This window comes from Mobula hypostoma, chromosome 19, assembly GCF_963921235.1.
Source record: "Mobula hypostoma chromosome 19, sMobHyp1.1, whole genome shotgun sequence".
Lineage (NCBI taxonomy): Eukaryota > Metazoa > Chordata > Chondrichthyes > Myliobatiformes > Myliobatidae > Mobula > Mobula hypostoma.
Window position 1 is genome coordinate 59216520 of NC_086115.1, and position 19064 is coordinate 59235583.

Sequence of the window (19064 nt, forward strand, 5' to 3'; positions counted from 1 at the left end):
GTACTGAATGTCCTCATAATCTAAATCTAATGTAAATCTATAAATATTGGAAAAAAAAACTGGACCATGGTATTTCTGTGCATAAGCTGTGTGATTTGTATGGTATTAGCTTGTCAACTGTGTATGATATAAAGCACCAAAGAGAGAAAAAAATTACAGTTCTATGCAAACAGTGATTCGCTAAAGCAAATGAGCATTAGAAAAACTGTGAAAGTTAGTAAAAGCACTGAGCATGATGAAGTGATGATTGAAAAGTTTCACCAGTGTCAGAGTGATGGAATTGACTTGCTGGGCAGTATGATAATGAACCAAGCTAAGTTGTTCCATAAAGAACTTAAATTAGAACATGCATGCAACTATACTGAAGGATGGCTTCAAAGGTTTAAGTGCCATGGAATTTCCGTGCATAAAGTGTCTGGGGAAACAGTCTGCAAGCCATGAAGTTGCTACTGCATACTGGACGAATTTGCAAAGCACATAGCTGACAAAAATGTCAGTCCTGAGCAGGTGTATAATATAATGCAGATGAAACTATATGGGTGATGCACACCTAGGAAAACATTAGCAATAGAAGATGAAGAAGATGCAAGTAGTCTTAATGAAAAAAATCTACATGAGTGCATGATTGTCGACAGCAAAACACCTGTTGTGTGTCACCTTACGGACTCTGAAATTATAGACAGTGTTCTATACGCTGATTAAAAACACCGCAAGTGATGAACACGGCAGCAATGATGATGAAACGGCTGAAACTGAAAGATTGCTATCAATAAGTTAATTGAGTTGGGTGATTTAGTCAAAGGGTTAGAGAAATGTACATTCGTGATGAAACAAGAGCTAATGAATTTTTATTTGATGCAAGAAAGATTACACAGGGAGAGATCAAAACACGAAACAACTTTACCTGGCTGAAATGTTTAAAAAGACAACCGAGAAGCAACATTCTTTGTAAGCACAGTAATTAATAAATTTACGTTTAATTTTTCTTTAATCTTTTTTAAGCTTCTACAGTCCATTTTTGCCATTATTATTATATGACCTCTTTTAGTCCAGTAAAAATGTTAATCCAGCAAGGCTCAGGAACTGACGGTGCCAAAGAATTGGTGGTCAACCTGTATGTTGAATAAATGTCTATTAAGAATTGAAACCATTTGGCAGTGCCCTATCTGATCAGCGAGCAGGATATATCTATGTGGCAGTTCTTAACATTTTTTTCCTCTATTAGAGACATGAGACTGCAAATGTTGGAATCTGGAGTAATAGACAATCTGTTGGAGGAACTCAGCAGGATGACCCGCATCTGTGGGAGAGGGGAGGGGGGAATTTGTTGAATATTTTTGCATCAAAACTCTGCATCAGGAAAGAATGCCATTACTAGATCTTCAAAAAAATTATAACAGCGTGGAGATAACACTTATTCTGTATCAACTGATTCTGTACAAACACTCAATTGATTCCTTTGTCTCATGAAAACCCTCCATTGTAATTGTCTCTTGGTATCCATAAAGCTGAGTTCTAGAAATTGATATTGTACTTTAGCTTGCATTTTACTTTGAAATTGCCCCTGTCTTAACAATGAGTAATAGTATTAAGATGTTTGCAGAGGAAGACAAATGTTCTATTTAAACTATTAGAATTTCCTGCTTTTAGTGCTATAGGAATGAGTGAGATAACAAATGCATGGTCTAAACACTGTCAACTTTGCATACCGCCTAATTTTTAAATGATATGGCATTTCATTGTCTTTGTTTATAGATGTAAAGCCATTACATGATACTTGGTCTTCGGATGCCATATTAAAGATGAAAAGTCTGGTGATGAATAAATGCCTAAAATCCAAGACTGTAGCAAAGAAAGAGAACATCTCAATTGTGGAACTTGTAGATGAAACAGCAAATCCCATTATTAATGTCAGTGAACAGTTAATTGCTGCAGGGATGGCTGTTAAAAATGTTGAACAAATTATTCCCATTTTGGAAAACAAAACATTGGTTAGAAGTAAGTTAATTATACATTTTTGCAATATCACTGTTGGTTAGGTATTATATGACACTGTTAGGGTGTATTCTGGAGATATGGAAAATTGCAAATATTAATTTCAACAGCAACAAGTCTTCAAATCGATGTGGATTGTAGACTTAATTTAAAATGCAGCTCAGAGCAATGTTATTCCTGGAGCTGCAGATTGGGGTTGATTACAAACCAGGAAACACCCCATTGAGGTATCTGCATATGCTTGAATGCAGCAAGCATCCTATTCGCCTGAGATGTTTGTATATGCACGAATGTATCTTGAGACAGTGGTGATTAGTACTTATTTTGGGAGTGTTGGTGTGAAGATCTAGGTATTTGAAAAATTGTATGTAGCTCAAAAGAAACATTAGAATGCATTGTAACTATAAAACTGTCCTGTTACTACCTTTGTTCTTTAACATATCAAAATGTGCTGTAATGTTGGGTTCAGGGAGCCTCTCTCGAGTGACTCAAGGTTGTGTGTGCTGAATAAGACTTTTTTTGTATCTATCAGCCACTTTTCCGGTGGCTTCATTCACAATCACAACACAAATATAAAATAGGACCTTGAGTAATTTTAAGACTGTTAATTATTGTTGTACTTTCCAGAGATAAAGACTGAAATCCATTAAATTAGCCTAAAGATGAGTCAGCATGCAAAAATTGAAGAAAACATATAGTTTGGTTTAAACTGGCTTGGGTAATCCAAATGTTATCTCATAATACATGGATAACTTTGTTAATACACATCATTGAGCTGGGAAAAGTGTCCTGTAAAGGCAGACACGAGGAAATCTGCAGATGCTGGAAATTCAAGCAACACACACAAAAAATGCTGGTGGAATGCAGCAGGCCAGGCAGTATCTATAGGAAGAGGTACAGTCGACTTTTTGGGCCGGGACCCTTCATCAGGACTAGCTGAAAGAAGAGCTGGTAAGAGATTTGAAAGTGGGAGGGGGAGACCCGAAATGATAGGAGAAGACAGGAGGGGAGGGGTGGATCTAACAGCTGGAAAGTTGTTTGGCAAAAGGGATATCAGACTGGAGAAGGGAGAGGATGATGGGACGGGAAGCCTGGGGAAAGAAAGAAGGGGGGGAGGGGAGCCTGGAGGGTGGAGAGCAGGCAAGGAGTTATAGTGAGAGGAACGGGGGGGGGGGGGGGAATACAGACACACACACAAAAATATATAATGGGGTGTGAAGGGGAGGAGGGGCATTAACGGAAGTTAGAGAAGTCAATATTCATGCCATCAGGTTGGAGGCTACCCAGACAGAATATAAGGTGTTGTTCCTCCAACCTGAGTGTAGCTTCATCTTGACAGTAGAGGAGGCTGTGGATAGACGTATCAGAATGGGATGTGGAATTAAAATGTGTGGCCACTGGGAGATCTTGCTTTCTCTGGCAGGCAGAGCGTAGGTGTTCAGTGAAACGGTCTCCCAGCCTGCGTCAAGTCTCGCCAATATATAGAAGGGAGCACCGGACGCAGTGTATCACCTCAGCCAACTCACAGGTGAAGTGTTGCCTCATCTGGAAGGACTGTCTGGGGCCCTGAATGGTGGCGAGGGAGGAAGTGTAAGGGCACGTGTAGCACTTGTTCTGCTTACAAGGATAAGTGCCAGGCGGGAGATCGGTGGGAAGGGATGGGGGGGATGAATGGATAAGAGAGTCACGTAGGGAGCGATCCCTGCGAAAAGCAGAGGGGGAGGAGGGAAAGATGTGCTTAGTGGTGGGGTCCCGTTGGAGGTGGCGGAAGTTACGGAGAATTGTATGGTGGACCTGAAGGCTGGTGGGGTGGTAGTTAAGGACAAGGGGAACCCTATTCCAAGTGGGGTGACTCAAACGCATCTCTCCCATTTCACACACATCTGCTGTCACCCCATCCTCCCGCCACCCCACTAGGAATAGGGTTCCCCATGTCCTTACCTACCAGCCTCCAGGTCCAACATATTCTCCATAACTGCCGCCACCTCCAACGGGATCCCCCCACCAAGCACATCTTTCCCTCTTCCCCCCCACCACTGCTTTCAGCAGGGATTGCTCCCTACGTGACTCCCTTGTCCATTTGTTTTCCCCCCCCCCCACCCCCAATCCCTTCCCACCAATCTCACTCCCGGCACTTATCCTTGTAAGCTGAACAAGTGCTACACATGCCCTTACACTTCCTCCCTTGCCACCATTCAGGACCCCAGACAGTCCTTCCAGGTGAGGCGACACTTCACCTGTGAGTTGGCTGGGGTGATGTACTGCGTCCGGTGCTCCCTTCTATATGTTGGCGAGACCCCACGCAGACTGGGAAACCGTTTCGCTGAACACCTAAGCTCTGTCCACCAGAGAAAGCAAGATCTCCCGGTGGCCACACATTTTAATTCCACGTCCCATTCCCTTTCTGATATCTCTATCCACGGCCTCCTCTACTGTCAAGATGAATTCACACTGGGTTTGGAGGAACAACACCTTATATTCTGCCTGGGTAGCCTTGAACCTGATGGCATGAATATTGACTTCTCTGACTTACATTAATGCCGCTCCTCCCCTTCACACCCCATCCCTTATTTATTTATTTATTTAATATATTTTTTTTTATCCCCCCCCCCCTTTTTTCTCTCTCTTTCTCCCTCTGTCCCTTTCACTATAACTCCTTGCCTGCTCTCCACCCTCCGGGCTCCCCTCCCCCCCCCTCTTTCTTTCCCCAGGCTTCCCATCCCATGATCCTCTCCCTTCTCCAGTCTGATATCCCTTTTGCCAATCAATGTTCCAGCTCTTAGATCCACCCCTCCCCTCCTGTCTTCTATCATTTCAGATCTCCCCCTCCCCCTCCTACTTTCAAATCTCTTACTGCCTCTTCTTTCAATTAGTCCTAACGAAGGGTCCCGGCCCGAAACGTCGACTGTACCTCTTCCTATAGATGCTGCCTGGCCTGCTGCGTTCCACTAGCATTTTTTGGTCCTGTAAAGGCAGTTGCATTTTAAGTTATTTTTTAAAATCCTCACAAGTGGGCATATATATGCGAATTTATTTTTTTTTGTTTTGGTTATTTTTAATATAATCATAGCCAAGAGAACTGATCATTTGTTTTCTTCATTTCTGTACTTGGTTTACTCCAGGTAAAATGCATGCAAAGTTGTGGAAGACTGTGGAGCTGCCATTGAACTGTATAGTACCCATTAAGGTGAAAGAAATAATCAGCCCTGAATTTGTCTTTGTTCATGTTATTGGCACTCAAGGTAAGCAAAGAGAAAAAACTAGTTATGCAAGGCTTCTGGCTCCATATAATGTAATTTAAAGTTTATTTTTCAACTTTAAAGCTTTAGCAAAATTCCATTCTTTCATTCCCCCAACAAAGCCAAAAATATGCTATATTTTTAAATCTCTTAAAATCATTTGCTTATATTCGAATTTTGTTTTATTAAGTTGATCATGTTTAAATTACAAAATAAGATTTTACTGTCAAATAGATTTTGCATAATATTTTACAAAATAAAAGCTTGGACTGTACAAATGCATCCACGTTTTCTCAAGTTACAAGTTTAATTTCATTTCTGGCCCAACCTGTTCCAATGACAAAACTTTAAAAAAATTTCTTGATGTAATATAATTTTAAAATTCCTTGAGATTTGGTGTAATTGAAGTATTTTTTCCTTCACAGATTGGAATAAATTATGCTCACTGAATATTGAGTTGAATGAACAATGTAGAGCTCAACCAGATAATTCAGTATTCAAGCCTGAAGTTGGTGATGCTTGTTGTGTAAGACTTTCAGGTAATCAACACTAGTTTTTAAATGGTTAATTAAAAAAAAACTTCATTTTAATTCCAGTACACTGGTATGCTTTTCTCTTGTGCCTTTAACATCTCAATATTTTTAATGTATTATGAAGCACAGTGAGGAATAACTCAAAAGCTATGATTATACCATGATTAAGCTACAATTCTTAAGTGGTTAAGGCGTTCGTCTAGTGATCTCAAGGTTGCTAGTTCAAGCCTCAACTGTGGCAGCGTGTTTGTGTCCTTGAGCAAGGCACTTAATCACACATTGCTCTAGTCTGTGCGAGGAGTGGCGCCCTACACAGACTTCCAATCTGTGCCTTGTAAGGCATGAAAATGCCCGACGCAGGCCTTTCATGGTCTGAGTCGACGTTCCCCCCTCCTTCAGCCGTTCACATGTATACCACCAAATGAAACAATGTTCCTCCAGACCAAGGTGCACAATACAGTACATAGAACTCACATAATACATAAAGTAATACTACAGCTAGTAAATTAATAAATGTGCATTTGAGACACAAAAAGTAAACAATATAACGCTACTGGCACTTCATGCATGATGACTCCTGGGTGTGGCAGGGGGTTCATTAGTCTTACGGCCTGGATTAAGAACGTGTTTCCCTTCCTAATGGTTCTTGTCCTATTGCTACAGTACTTCCTGTACAATTGTAGAGGGTCAAAGAGTTCGTCAACGATCCCTCCCATCCAGCCAACAATGTTAAGGGCCCTGTAAGCGCAGTACTCCTGATAAATATCTCTGGATGGAAGCGAGACACTGATCATCTTCAGCAGTCTTCGCATTCCTCAATATGACTTTTTTTGTTTGGCTTTCTGGTAGTTTTATTAACCAAGTGAACTAGAGTCCAATGTTCCTATGCCAGTGGAGTGCCAAATAAAGTTGTCTTACTGTGCTATGGAGAGACAATGTGGTATTCTTGTGAATTTCTTTTATGCTTAGTGTAACATTGAAATTAATTTGTTACAGAATCAATTATGCAGCAGTGAAACAAGCAGTTTGCCACAACTTATCCATGCCAATCAGGATGCCTTCCTCAGCTGGTCCCATGTACCTCAAGCTTCCTATTCATGAACCTATTCAATTATCTTTTAAATGCTGTAATTGTGCTTACCTCTGCCATTTCCTTTGGCAGCTCATTACAGATACTCAGCAAACGCTGTGGAAGAGGGAAGGGAAGAATGCTCCTTGGGTGTCTTTAAGCTTTCTCCATACACCTTAAACCTTTATCGTTATAAACTCCCTTGTAAGAAACACTTCGTGTTTTAACTTTAATCTTCTCAGAATCCTCAGCCTCTTCACTTGAGGGAAAAATCTACCCATCTTTGTATTTCAAACTACCTTCTTAATCTTTTCTGCTCCTTCTCTAGGTTAATCAAATCCTATTATTATGGCAACCCAAACTGCACAGAAGATCTTAGCAATGTCCTATACAGCTGAAGCATAATGTCCCAAATCTTGTACTCAGTGATCTACTTGATGAAGGCAACTATGCCATACACAGTGCAAGTGCTCAGTTTCCTGCTTTCAGGGAACTGTAACATTTAATGGTGCAAGTACACTGTCCTGCAACACACCCCAGGGCCATGCTTTAACTACCCAAATTGTATTGTTTTGCACTTACCTGAGCTAAATTCCATCTGTCATTTCTCTGCTTAATTTTCAGTTGATCCAGATCCTGTTGTCACCTTAAACAAGTACTTCGCTGCCCACCACTCCACCAATTTTGGTGTCATATACAAACTTGCTAATCATGCCACCTACATTCTCATACAAATTGCTTGTTTATGATAAACAGCAAGGTACACTAGCACTAACCTGTATGGCATGACATATTACTGGTCACAAGCCTCCAGTTAGAAGGATGACTCTTCACCACCACTTTCAGACTCCTTCAACCAAGTCGATCTTGTACCCAGTTGGCTAGGTCACCCTATTTCCCATGTAATCTAACCTGGAACAGCCTACCACATGGAACCTTACCATAAACTTTGCTAAATTCCAAGCTTTTCCCTCATCTTTTCCTTCTTTAAAAAAAAATCCCATGCACAAAACCAGTGCTGTCTATCAATATCTAGGAATTGTTTGAAGCTCTTAATTTCACCAAATTAAATTGTAATCTAATTGGTTATTATTAAAATTTGAAACCATGGAAAGAGGCAAAGTAATGCTAATATTCCATGTTGCCCTGCTCTATTTTTGGCTATAGTAAAATCTGATACTTGAATACCATAATATTCATGTACAGTAATTTGTGATGCATTAATTTGTGTTTTAGATGACAATTGCTGGCATCGTGCAATTGTACTGAATTGTTCTGGATCAGTATTGAAAGTCATCTGTGCAGATTATGGAAATGTGGAAACTGTACCTCTTGAAAGGGTAAAATATATTAAACCAGAACTGTTGAAACATCCAGTTCAAGTTGCAAAGTTTTCACTAGCAGGTAATTAGTAGATTGCAGTAGTGTGTTTTCCTTGCTGTGTTTAATAAACATTTGTGTTCTATGGAAACTGTAGCTATGATTGAAATATCTTAGCTTTTCAAAAACATTTAAAAATAAACTTTCCATACCCATTCGTTAACCAAGTAAGTACAGCACAATCATAGAACTTGCGCAACACTTGCATGTCTTGCTTTATTGCAAGGGTCTCTAGGATTACATCAGTATTGAGGTTTCTTAAACATATTTGCAAACTTGAGATTGGGTAATCAAGTATAAACAGTGCTTTGGGTATTTTGATGCTGTAACTTTTGTTTCAATCCCAATTTATTTTTGTGATTGCAAGTAATACCATAATTCTACAGTGTTAACCTTATTTTTCATTAAATAGTCCCTAATAATTTTGCCTGTTTTTAGAAAGGTCTTTCGGATTACATCAGTATTTACTGAGGTTTCTTAAATACAGATTTGTATACAGCATGTCCAATTTAACCAGAGATTCAAAATAAGATAAAATTTTTCTTAATGTTGAATATCTTTGTTGCAATCACATTGTGAGAACTTGCCAGCTTGGTGGCAGAGAGGGGCGGTTGCTGTGGTATACCAACACTTATTTAGCTACCAGATATATTTTAAATTCCATTTTGTATATATGTAGATGATAGCAAATGTGCTTTATTTTCTGAACTTAATGCACTATTTTATCTATACTTTTTAAATATTTAATTTTGAGATTACTGTAATCTGGGAACTGGATCATATGATTTTTCGGATTTGAAGTGATAGAAGGTCAGTGAGTTGAGTGCAGGGGCTTATAACCTTTAAAGACTTGCACTTTGTGGTGGCAGAAGAAATAGGATAACAAAGTTTTTAATGCAAAACTTAGGTGCAATTTACATAATACAGTACAATACTGTAGAGTTATTCTCCTAATAGATCCCTTAAAACAAATTGAATTCTTATTGCCATGAGGTACTTGGAAGTTGAGTATGAAGAAATTGCAAGCTATTGTGGTTAGTCATTGTAGCCCCTTCACCAGGCTTGTGTACAAACTCTGCTTGTTAGCTGACTCTGACTCTGCTAACAACCACCTGACTCAGCAGTGAGAAGACCATCTTTCACAAATGTATATGTCTAGGGTCGGTATGATTTGGGGTTCAACCAGACACGAACATCATGATGTTCCAATTAAAGAAACCTCAATTTGAGTGAATTCTGTGTAAATACTGCCCATACACAATTATCTGTTGGCAAGAAATAACAGATTGTCCACTGTAAAAAAAATTATAAAGGAAGTACATTTACCAATTTCAGCTGCCCATTATAGTTGAACCAGACCAATGTGCATATAACTTTGGAATGCTGGAGTATTCAGGGTGTATCTCGTACTCACGCGCTGGACCCACTGTCTACGTGAAAGCATCCACCACATTCCGAACTTCCCTTGAAATCCATCTTGAACACCCTGGCTCTCACTCAGGAGTATTGGCCCTTGCTCCCTGGAGCCATTCATCTTGCACAAAGCACTTCTTGCAATTTGGACTCTCCACCCAATGGCATTCTTCCCCTCTGACCCACTCTGCAGTTCCTGCCAAAAAACCTCAACCAGACTACTGTCCTTCAGAAAACTCTTCCCCACAGCTCTCTAGAACCTTCTCTCTCATCCACCATCCTGATTGGCTGCCTCACATTCCTAAATTGCACAACATTCCAGAACGAGGGGTCACAGTTTGAGGATAAAGGGGAAGCCTTTTAGGACCGAGGTTAGGAAAAACTTCTTCACACAGACAGTGGTGAACCTGTGGAATTCTGTGCCACAGGAAACAGTTGAGGCCAGTTCATTAGCTATATTTAAGAGGGAGTTAGATATGGCCCTTGTGGCTAAAGGGATCAGGGGGTATGGAGAGAAGGCAGGTATGGGGTTCGGAGTTGGATGATCAGCCATGATCATACTGAATAGCGGTGCAGGCTCGAAGGGCCGAATGGCCTACTCCTGCACCTATTTTCTATTTTCTATGTTTCTATGTAACATGTGTCCTTATTTTAGTCGAAGCCAAAACATACCTTTCCAGCATGGCACATTGCTTGAACAGAAAACTACTAATATAAAGCACCTCACAGTATAGCAGTAGAAATCTTAATCAGGGCATTGCATCATATGCTAAGAAGATTTAAACCTTACTACTTTATGTACATGTCAGTCTATGTATCTGGGCTATCTTACATATTTATATTTATTGTTTTATTATTGTGTTCTTTATCTTAGTGTATTTTTATATGCTGCATTGAATCCAGAGTAACAAATATTCTATTCTATTTACACTTGTGTACTGGAAATGATATTAAACAATTTTGAATCTCTTGAGTTCCCAACCCTTAGCTTTTGAGTGCAGACTACTGGACCAACATTCATCTGGTATTGGACTAACATTAGTCTTCAAGACTGTTATTGCTGACTCTAGGGTAATGGTCCTTGTGTGTATAGATCCTTCCTGTTTTTACAGCTTGTTACAGTTTAACTTGAGTGCCCTTTTGTTGGAGCAGATGAGAATCTTGGCATTGTGGCAGATGAAAAGAGCCTGGAGCTTCTGAGAGGAGGAAGAATAGGTGATCACAATAGTTCAAAGAGAAATACATAAACTGAAGACTATGCTACAACCGATTGAATTATTCATGGTGACTTGTATATGGTTTGCTTCCCAAGTTGGGAGTTTTTATGTCTCCTTGAGTATTATTAAAAAGGCACAATTGTATAGAAACCTTAGTTAGAAAAGGAATTATTGTTTGCTGAATTTAGCATTTTAGTGGAGAATGGAGGCAAGATGGTGCCTGGCCTGGGGTTAGTAGACTGTGTGGGAGGGAGGAACAGGGCTTGCTTTGCTGATGTTTTGTTGCTTGTCTTCTGTTCTGTAGAGCATTGTGGGCAATTCTTGCAGGCTGACAACCCCCCCCCACTCCACCTCCCACATCCTCACCACCACACCCACATCCTTCAGTTGTGTTAGTTAACATAAATGATGCATTTCACTGCACGTTTCAATGTACAAGTGATAAATAAAATAAAGCTTAATCTGGTGATACAGTAGAAACATTAATAGTTATTTCAATGTTTTTATTCTGTTTTAACTTGTGATCATTTCACTGTTCAATTAGTGATGCAAAGACTGAACAAGTCAAAAATAAAACTTTAGTATACACTGTGTGAATATATAAATGAATGTTAGGATTAAGCATTACTTACACTGTGAAAGATTTGGAGCTAACATCATATGTCATCTTATTTAATCTGCAGGAATATGTAAACCATATTTGACAGCCCTATCTTAATTCTTTAAAGGCCCTCAAAAAACAAAACAATGCAAGGCAATCATCAAACTTTAAGCTTATTTTGGTTAGGCATCATTCTCTTGGCCAGACTAAATGTATCATGTTTTTCATTTGAATGTTACTTTCCATTACACAAACTACCATGAATTTTGTACCCTTCATTATATTTCCAATTCTGAACTCAATACTCTCCAAGTACTGATGCATTATTACCATGGTGCAAACTATCGGCTGAAGGGAGTAAGGCTGTCAAACGGGTAGACAATTTGGAAAAACACAAGAGCTGTGAATAGACTGGATGAAAAGTAGTAAGGTGAAAAGTAAAAGTGGCAGGCTGGCAAATCCAGGGCAAAAATCAAAAAGGGCCACTTTTCAACATAATTATATAAGGGCTAAGAGTGTTGTAAAAGCAAGCCTGAAGGCTTTGTGTGTCAATGCAAGGAGCATTCGTGACAAGGTGGATGAATTAAAAGTGTAGATTGTTATTAATGAATATGATGTAGTTGGGATCACAGAGACATGGCTCCAGGGTGACCAAGGATGGGAGCTCAACATTCAGGGATATTCAATATTCAAGAGGGATAGACATGAAAGAAAAGGAGGTGGGGTAGCATTGCTGATTAGAGAGGAGATTAACGCAATAGAAAGGAAGGACATTAGCCAGGAGGATGTGGAATCGATATGGGTAGAGCTGCATAACACTAAGGGGCAGAAAACCCTGGTGGGAGTTGTGTACAGGCCACCTAACAGTAGTAGTGAGGTTGGGGATGGCATTAAACAGGAAATTAGAAATGCATGCAATAAAGGACCAGCAGTTATAATGGGTGACTTCAATCTACATATAGATTGGGTGAACCAAATTGGTAAGGGTGCTGAGGAAAAGGATTTCTTGGAATTTATGCGGGCTGGTTTTCTGAACCAACATGTCGAGGAACCAACTAGAGAGCAGGCCATTCTAGACTGGGTATTGAGCAATGAGGAAGGGTTAATAAGCAATCTTGTCGTGTGAGGCCCCTTGGGTAAGAGTGACCATAATATGGTGGAATTCTTCATTAAGATGAAGAGTGACATAGTTAATTCAGTAACAAAGGTTCTGAACTTAAAGAAGGGTAACTTTGAAGGTATGAGATGTGAATTAGCTAAGATAGACTGGCAAATAATACTTAAGGGGTTGACGGTGATATACAATGGCAAGCATTTAAAGATCGCATGGGTGAACTACAACAATTGTTCATCCCAGTTTGGCAAAAGAATAAACCCGGGAAGGTAGTGCACCCATGGCTGACAAGGGAAATTAGGAATAGTATCAATTCCAAAGAAGAAACATACAAATTAGCCAGAAAAAGGGGCACATCTGAAGACTGGGAGAAATTCAGAGTCCAGCAGAGGAGGACAAAGGGCTTAATTAGGAAAGGGAAAAAAGATTATGAGAGAAAATTGGCAGGGAACATAAAAACTAACTGTAAAGGCTTTTATAGATACGTGAAAGGAAAAAGAAAATGTAGGTCCCTTACAGTCACAAACAGGTGAATTGACCATGGGGAACAAGGACATGGCAGACCAATTGAATAACTACTTTGGTTCTGTCTTCACTAAGGAGGACATAAATAATCTTCCGGAAATAGTAGGGGACTGAGGGTCTAGTGAGATGGAGGAACTGAGGGAAATACATATTAGTAGGGAAGTGGTGTTAGGTAAATTGAAGGGATTAAAGGCAGATAAATTCCCAGGGCCAGATGGTCTGCATCCCAGAGTGCTTAAGGAAGTAGCCCAAGAAATAGCGGATGCATTAGTGATCATTTTTCAAAACTCTTTAGATTCTGGACTAGTTCCTGAGGATTGGAGGGTGGCTAATGTAACCCAGCTTTTTTAAAAAAGGAGGGAGAGAGAAACCGGGGAATTATAGACCGGTTAGCCTAACATCGGTGGTGGGGAAATGCTAGAGTCAGTTATCAAAGATGTGATAACAGCACATTTGGAAAGTAGTGAAATCATCGGACAAAGTCAGCATGGATTTGTGAAAGGAAAATCATGTCTGACGAATGTCATAGAATTTTTTGAGGATGTAACTAGTAGAGTGCATAGGGGAGAACCAGTGGATGTGGTATATTTGGATTTTCAAAAGCCTTTTGACAAGGTCCCACACAGGAGATTAGTGTGCAAACTTAAAGCACACCGTATTGGGGGTATGGTATTGATATGGATAGAGAATTGGTTGGCAGACAGGAAGCAAAGAGTGAGAATAAACGGGACCTTTTTAGAATGACTGGCAGTGACTAGTGGGGTACCGCAAGGCTCAGTGCTGGGACCCCAGTTGATTACAATATATATTAATGATTTAGACGAGGGAATTAAATGCAGCATCTCCAAGTTTGCGGATGACACGAAGCTGGGCGGCAGTGTTAGCTGTGAGGAGGATGCTAGGAGGATGTAGGGTGACTTGGATAGGTTAGGTGAGTGGGCAAATTCATGGCAGATGCAATTTACTGTGGATAAATGTGAGGTTATCCACTTTGGTGGCAAAAACAGGAAAACATTATTATCTGAATGGTGGCCGATTAGTAAAAGGGGAGGTGCAACGAGACCTGGGTATCATTGTACGCCAGTCAATGAAAGTGGGCAAGCAGGTACAGCAGATGGTGAAAAAGGCAAATGGTATGCTGGCATTCATAGCAAGAGGATTCAAGTACAGGAGCAGGGAGGTACTACTGCAGTTGTACAAGGCCTTGGTGAGACCACACCTGGAGTATTGTGTGCAGTTTTGGTCCCCTAATCTGAGGAAAGACATCGTTGACATAGAGGGAGTTCAAAGAAGGTTCACCAGATTAATTCCTGGGATGGCAGGACTTCCATATGATGAAAAACTGGATCGACTAGGCTTATACTCTCTGGAATTTAGAAGATTGAGGGGGGATCTTATTGAAACGTATAAAATCCTAAAGGTATTGGACAGGCTAGATGCAGGAAGATTGTTCCTGATGTTGGGGAAGTCCAGAACGAGGGGTCACAGTTTAAGGATAAAGGGGAAGCCTTTTAGGACCGAGATTAGGAAAAACTTCTTCACACAGAGTGTGGTGAATCTGTGGAATTCTCTGCCACAGGAAACAGTTGAGGCCAGTTCATTGGCTATATTTAAGAGGGAGTTAGATATGGCCCTTGTGGCTACGGGGATCAGGGGGTATGGAGGGAAGGCTGGTACAGGTTTCTGAGTTGGATGATCAGCCATGATCATACTGAATGGCGGTGCAGGCTCAAAGGGCCAAATGGCCTACTCCACCTATTTTCTATGTTTTCTCTGTTTAAAATATTAAGGTTACCATGATAACTTGTATGAGCAAGAGCAGTAGTGCCCTTGGAATGTTATCTTCAAACTCTTGTTCTTGTGGCATAGATTTGCATCTCTGTGCACAAAGTTGTTATGCTATTTTCATCAGTAACCAACATTTCATACATATTTAAGTAAATCTCAAATATATTTAGATGTTGAACCAGAACTTGATGAGTGGACTCCTGCAACCAGCAACTTCCTCAGAACTCTTCTGCTCGATAAAAATGTTTTGGCAACAGTTAGGGAGTTCGATGGAAATGTACACGTCGTTGAATTGATTGGGTATTTTGAAGGTGCTGCCATTAAGGTATCTGATAAGTTGGTATCGGAAGGTCTGGCTAAATCCTCTGAGGAATCAACTAAAGAAGGTAATTACTTATACTTTTGATGACATTGCATTCATTTGGAATGTATCCAGATGTTTAAAAGAAAAATCTTGTCAAGTGAAGTCTGATGCTACTTCATTGTACAAAACTTTTCTCTGTTCCTCCCCTCTTACACCACCCACCTTATTAAATTCAGTGAAAGTTTCCATATTTGGTAATCATAGGAATGACCCTACTATTTGGGGTTAATACTTTGAATTGGAAATACTGATTTATGGCTGTTCAAACTTCACTAGCATCAGATTTCAGACATGCTAAACACAAAGTCAAAAACTTTTCAACTTGATCATGGACAAGGATAGATCTGGTCCAAGGATGAGGTTCTGAACTGGAAGGAGGCCAAATTTGAAGAAATGAGAAAGGATCTAAAAAGCGTGGATTGGGACAGGTTGTTCTCTGGCAAAGATGTGATCGGTAGGTGGGAAGCCTTCAAAGGAAAAATTTTGAGAGTGCAGAGTTTGTATGTTCCTGTCAGGATTAAAGGCAAAGTGACTAGGAATAAGGAACCTTGGATCTAAAGGGATATTGCAACTCTGATAAAGAAGAAAAGGGAGTTGTATGACATGTATAGGAAACGGAGTAAATAATGTGCTTGAGTATAAGAAGTGCAAGAAAATACTTAAGAAAGAAATCAGGAGGGCTAAAAAGAAGACATGAGGTTGTCTTGGCAGTCAAAGTGAAGGATAATCCAAAGAGCTTTTACAGGTATATTAAGAGCAAAAGGATTGTAAGGGATAAAATTGGTCCTCTTGAAGATCAGAGTGGCAGGCTATGTGTGGAACCAAAGGAAATGGGGGAGATCTTAAATAGGTTTTTTTTGTCTGTATTTACTAAGGAAACTGGCATGAAGTCTATAGAATTAAGGGAAACAAGTAGTGAGATCATGGAAACTGTACAGATTGAAAAGGAGGAGGTGCTTGCTGTCTTGAGGAAAATTAAAGTGGATAAATCCCCGGGACCTGACAGGGTGTTCCCTCGGACCTTGAAGGAGACTAGTGTTGAAGTTGCAGGGGCCCTGGCAGAAATATTTAAAATGTTGCTGTCTACAGGTGAGGTGCCGGAGGATTGGAGAGTGGCTCATGTTTTTCCGTTGGTTAAGAAAGGATCAAAAAGTAATCCGGGAAATTATAGGCCGCTAAGTTTAATGTCGGTAGTAGGTAAGTTATTGGAGGGAGTACTAAGAGTCAGAATCTACAAGCATTTGGATAGACAGGGACTTATTAGGGAGAGTCAGCATGGCTTTGTGCGTGGTAGGTCATGTTTGACCAATCTATTGGAGTTTTTCAAAGAGGTTACCAGGAAAGTGGATGAAGGGAATGCAGTGGATATTGTCTACATGGACTTCAGTAAGGCCTTTGACAAGGTCCCGCATGGGAGGTTAGTTAGGAAAATTCAGTTGCTACGTATACATGGAGAAGTGGTAAATTGGATTAGACATTGGCTCAATGGAAGAAGCCAAAGAGTGGTAGTAGAGAATTGCTTCTCCGAGTGGAGGCCTGTGACTAGTGGTGTGCCACAGGGATCAGTGCTGGGTCCATTGTTATTTGTCATCTATATCAATGATCTGGATGATAATGTGGTAAATTGGATCAGCAAATTTGCTGATGATACAAAGATTGGAGGTGTAGTGGACAGTGAGGAACGTTTTCAGAGCCTGCAGAGGGACTCGGACCAGCTGAAAAAATGGGCTGAAAAATGGTAGATGGAGTTTAATACAGACAAGTGTGAGGTATTGCACGTTGGAAGGACAAACCAAGGTAGAACATACAGGGTTAATGGTAAGGCACTGAGGAGTGCAGTGGAACAGAGGAATCTGGGAATACAGATACAAAATTCCCTAAAAGTGGCGTCACAGGTAGATAGGGTCGTTAAGAGAGCTTTTGGTACATTGGCCTTTATTAATCAAAGTATTGAGTATAAGAGCTGGAATGTTATGATGAGGTTGTATAAGGCATTGGTGAGGCCGAATCTGGAGTATTGTGTTCAGTTTTGTTCACCAAATTACAGGAAGGATATAAATAAGGTTGAAAGAGTGCAGAGAAGGTTTACAAGGATGTTGCCAGGACTTGAGAAACTCAGTTACACAGAAAGGTTGAATAGGTTAGGACTTTATTCCCTGGAGCATAGAAGAATGAGGGGAGATTTGATAGAGGTATATAAAATTATGATGGGTATAGATAGAGGGAATGCAAGCAGGCTTTTTCCACTGAGGCAAGGGGAGAAAAAAACCAGAGGACATGGGTTAAGGGTGAGGGGGGGAAAGTTTAAAGGGAACATTGGGGGGGCTTCTTCACACAGAGAGTGGTGGGAGTATGGAATGAGCTGCCAGATGAGGTGGTAAATGAGGGTTCTTTTTTAACATTTAAGAATAAATTGGACAGATACATGGATGGGAGGTGTATAGAGGGATATGGTCCGTGTGCAGGTCAGTGGGACTAGGCAGAAAATGGTTCGGCACAGCCAAGAAGGGCCAAAAGGCCTGGTTCTGTGCTGTAGTTTTTCTGTGGTTTCTAACTTCCTTGGTGATGCTTGGTGTTGCCCATGTAGTCTGGCAGCCCTGGCTAGATGTGGTAGAATTGTTAATAGTAATCTCACTTCCGGAGCTCTTTACCTCCCAAGCTGCCTCATCTTAGCTTTGCATCTTATTGCCTGTCTTCTGTACTTCTGCATTCTGATAATTGCTTTTCGCTTGTACTACCTCAATGTGATGAAGTGATCTGTATAGATGGCATACAAAACAAAGCTTTCTACTGTACCTCAGTGACAACAATGTGACAATAATTAATTTATTCAAGAATTGTATCAGGATACAAATATCCTTTGCTAGAATTGAGACTAAAGCTACTCTAGGTATGGTCTCAATGTCCCTAAATAATTGTACTGGTAATGATTCTCTTTTTTTCCTGAAGGGAAACTGAATGTGCTTGTCAGTGAGCATCCCAACAGCTTAAATCAGATGTTTCTCAGACCCTCTATCTCTTTGTTAGAAATCAGTGCAACTTGACTTGATGTCTCCTTATCTAAATGATCTTGTCAAACAGAATTGAAATATTACAGTAGATTAAAATGTACTGTAGGATTTAGAAGAAAATTTTGTCTTCATTTTTGGGTGGTTATTTTTAGGTTCATATCTCAGCAACTTCAACTGCTATCATTGCTGACCAGCAGCTGGATAATAGCAAAACTTCAGATTCATTTCTAATTTTACACTTAATTTAAATTTAGCATGATTGGAAAGAACTATCTGGTGATTGATGCAACAACCAATTTGCAAAGGTTGGCGTTTATTAGAAACACAGCACTTACATTTTAAGTAACAAGGTACATGGCTTCTTAAATGTGCACTCCAGTGGCCACTTTATTAGGTACATCTGTTCACCTTGTTAATGTAAGTATATAATCAGCCATTTGTTGCAGCAACTCAATGCAGAAAAGCATGCAGAGGTTCAGTTGTTCTGACAATACATCAGAATGGGGAAGTGACTTCGATCATGGAATGATTGGTGCCAGATGAGGTGGTTTGAGTATCTCAGAAACTGCCGATCTCCTGGGATTGTCATGCACAACGGTCTCTAAAGTTAAATGGTGTGAGAAATGAAAAGCAGCAGTTCTGTGGGTGAAAATGAGTGGTCAGAGGAGAATAGCCAGAATGGTTCAAGCTGACAGGAATGCATGTGTTGCAACAGTGACATGCAGAACAACATCTCTGAATGCACAACACTTTGAACCTTGAAGTGGATAGGGTACGGCAGTAGAAGACCTTGAACATATAGTACACTTGGTGGC

General features: G+C 40.3%; 1 protein-coding gene across 3 annotated transcripts in view; it reads left to right on the forward strand.

Annotated features, from left to right (window-relative positions):
* The window catches only part of tdrd1 (tudor domain containing 1), an 84335-nt gene that overhangs the window by 61179 nt on the left and 4092 nt on the right, over positions 1-19064 (forward strand). For all 3 annotated transcript variants that reach the window (XM_063071217.1, XM_063071218.1, XM_063071219.1), the window contains 5 exons: positions 1756-1998; positions 5118-5237; positions 5660-5773; positions 8073-8240; positions 15045-15260. In XM_063071217.1, coding sequence (XP_062927287.1) covers positions 1756-1998; positions 5118-5237; positions 5660-5773; positions 8073-8240; positions 15045-15260 — 861 coding nt within the window. The remainder of the gene's footprint in view (positions 1-1755; positions 1999-5117; positions 5238-5659; positions 5774-8072; positions 8241-15044; positions 15261-19064) is intronic.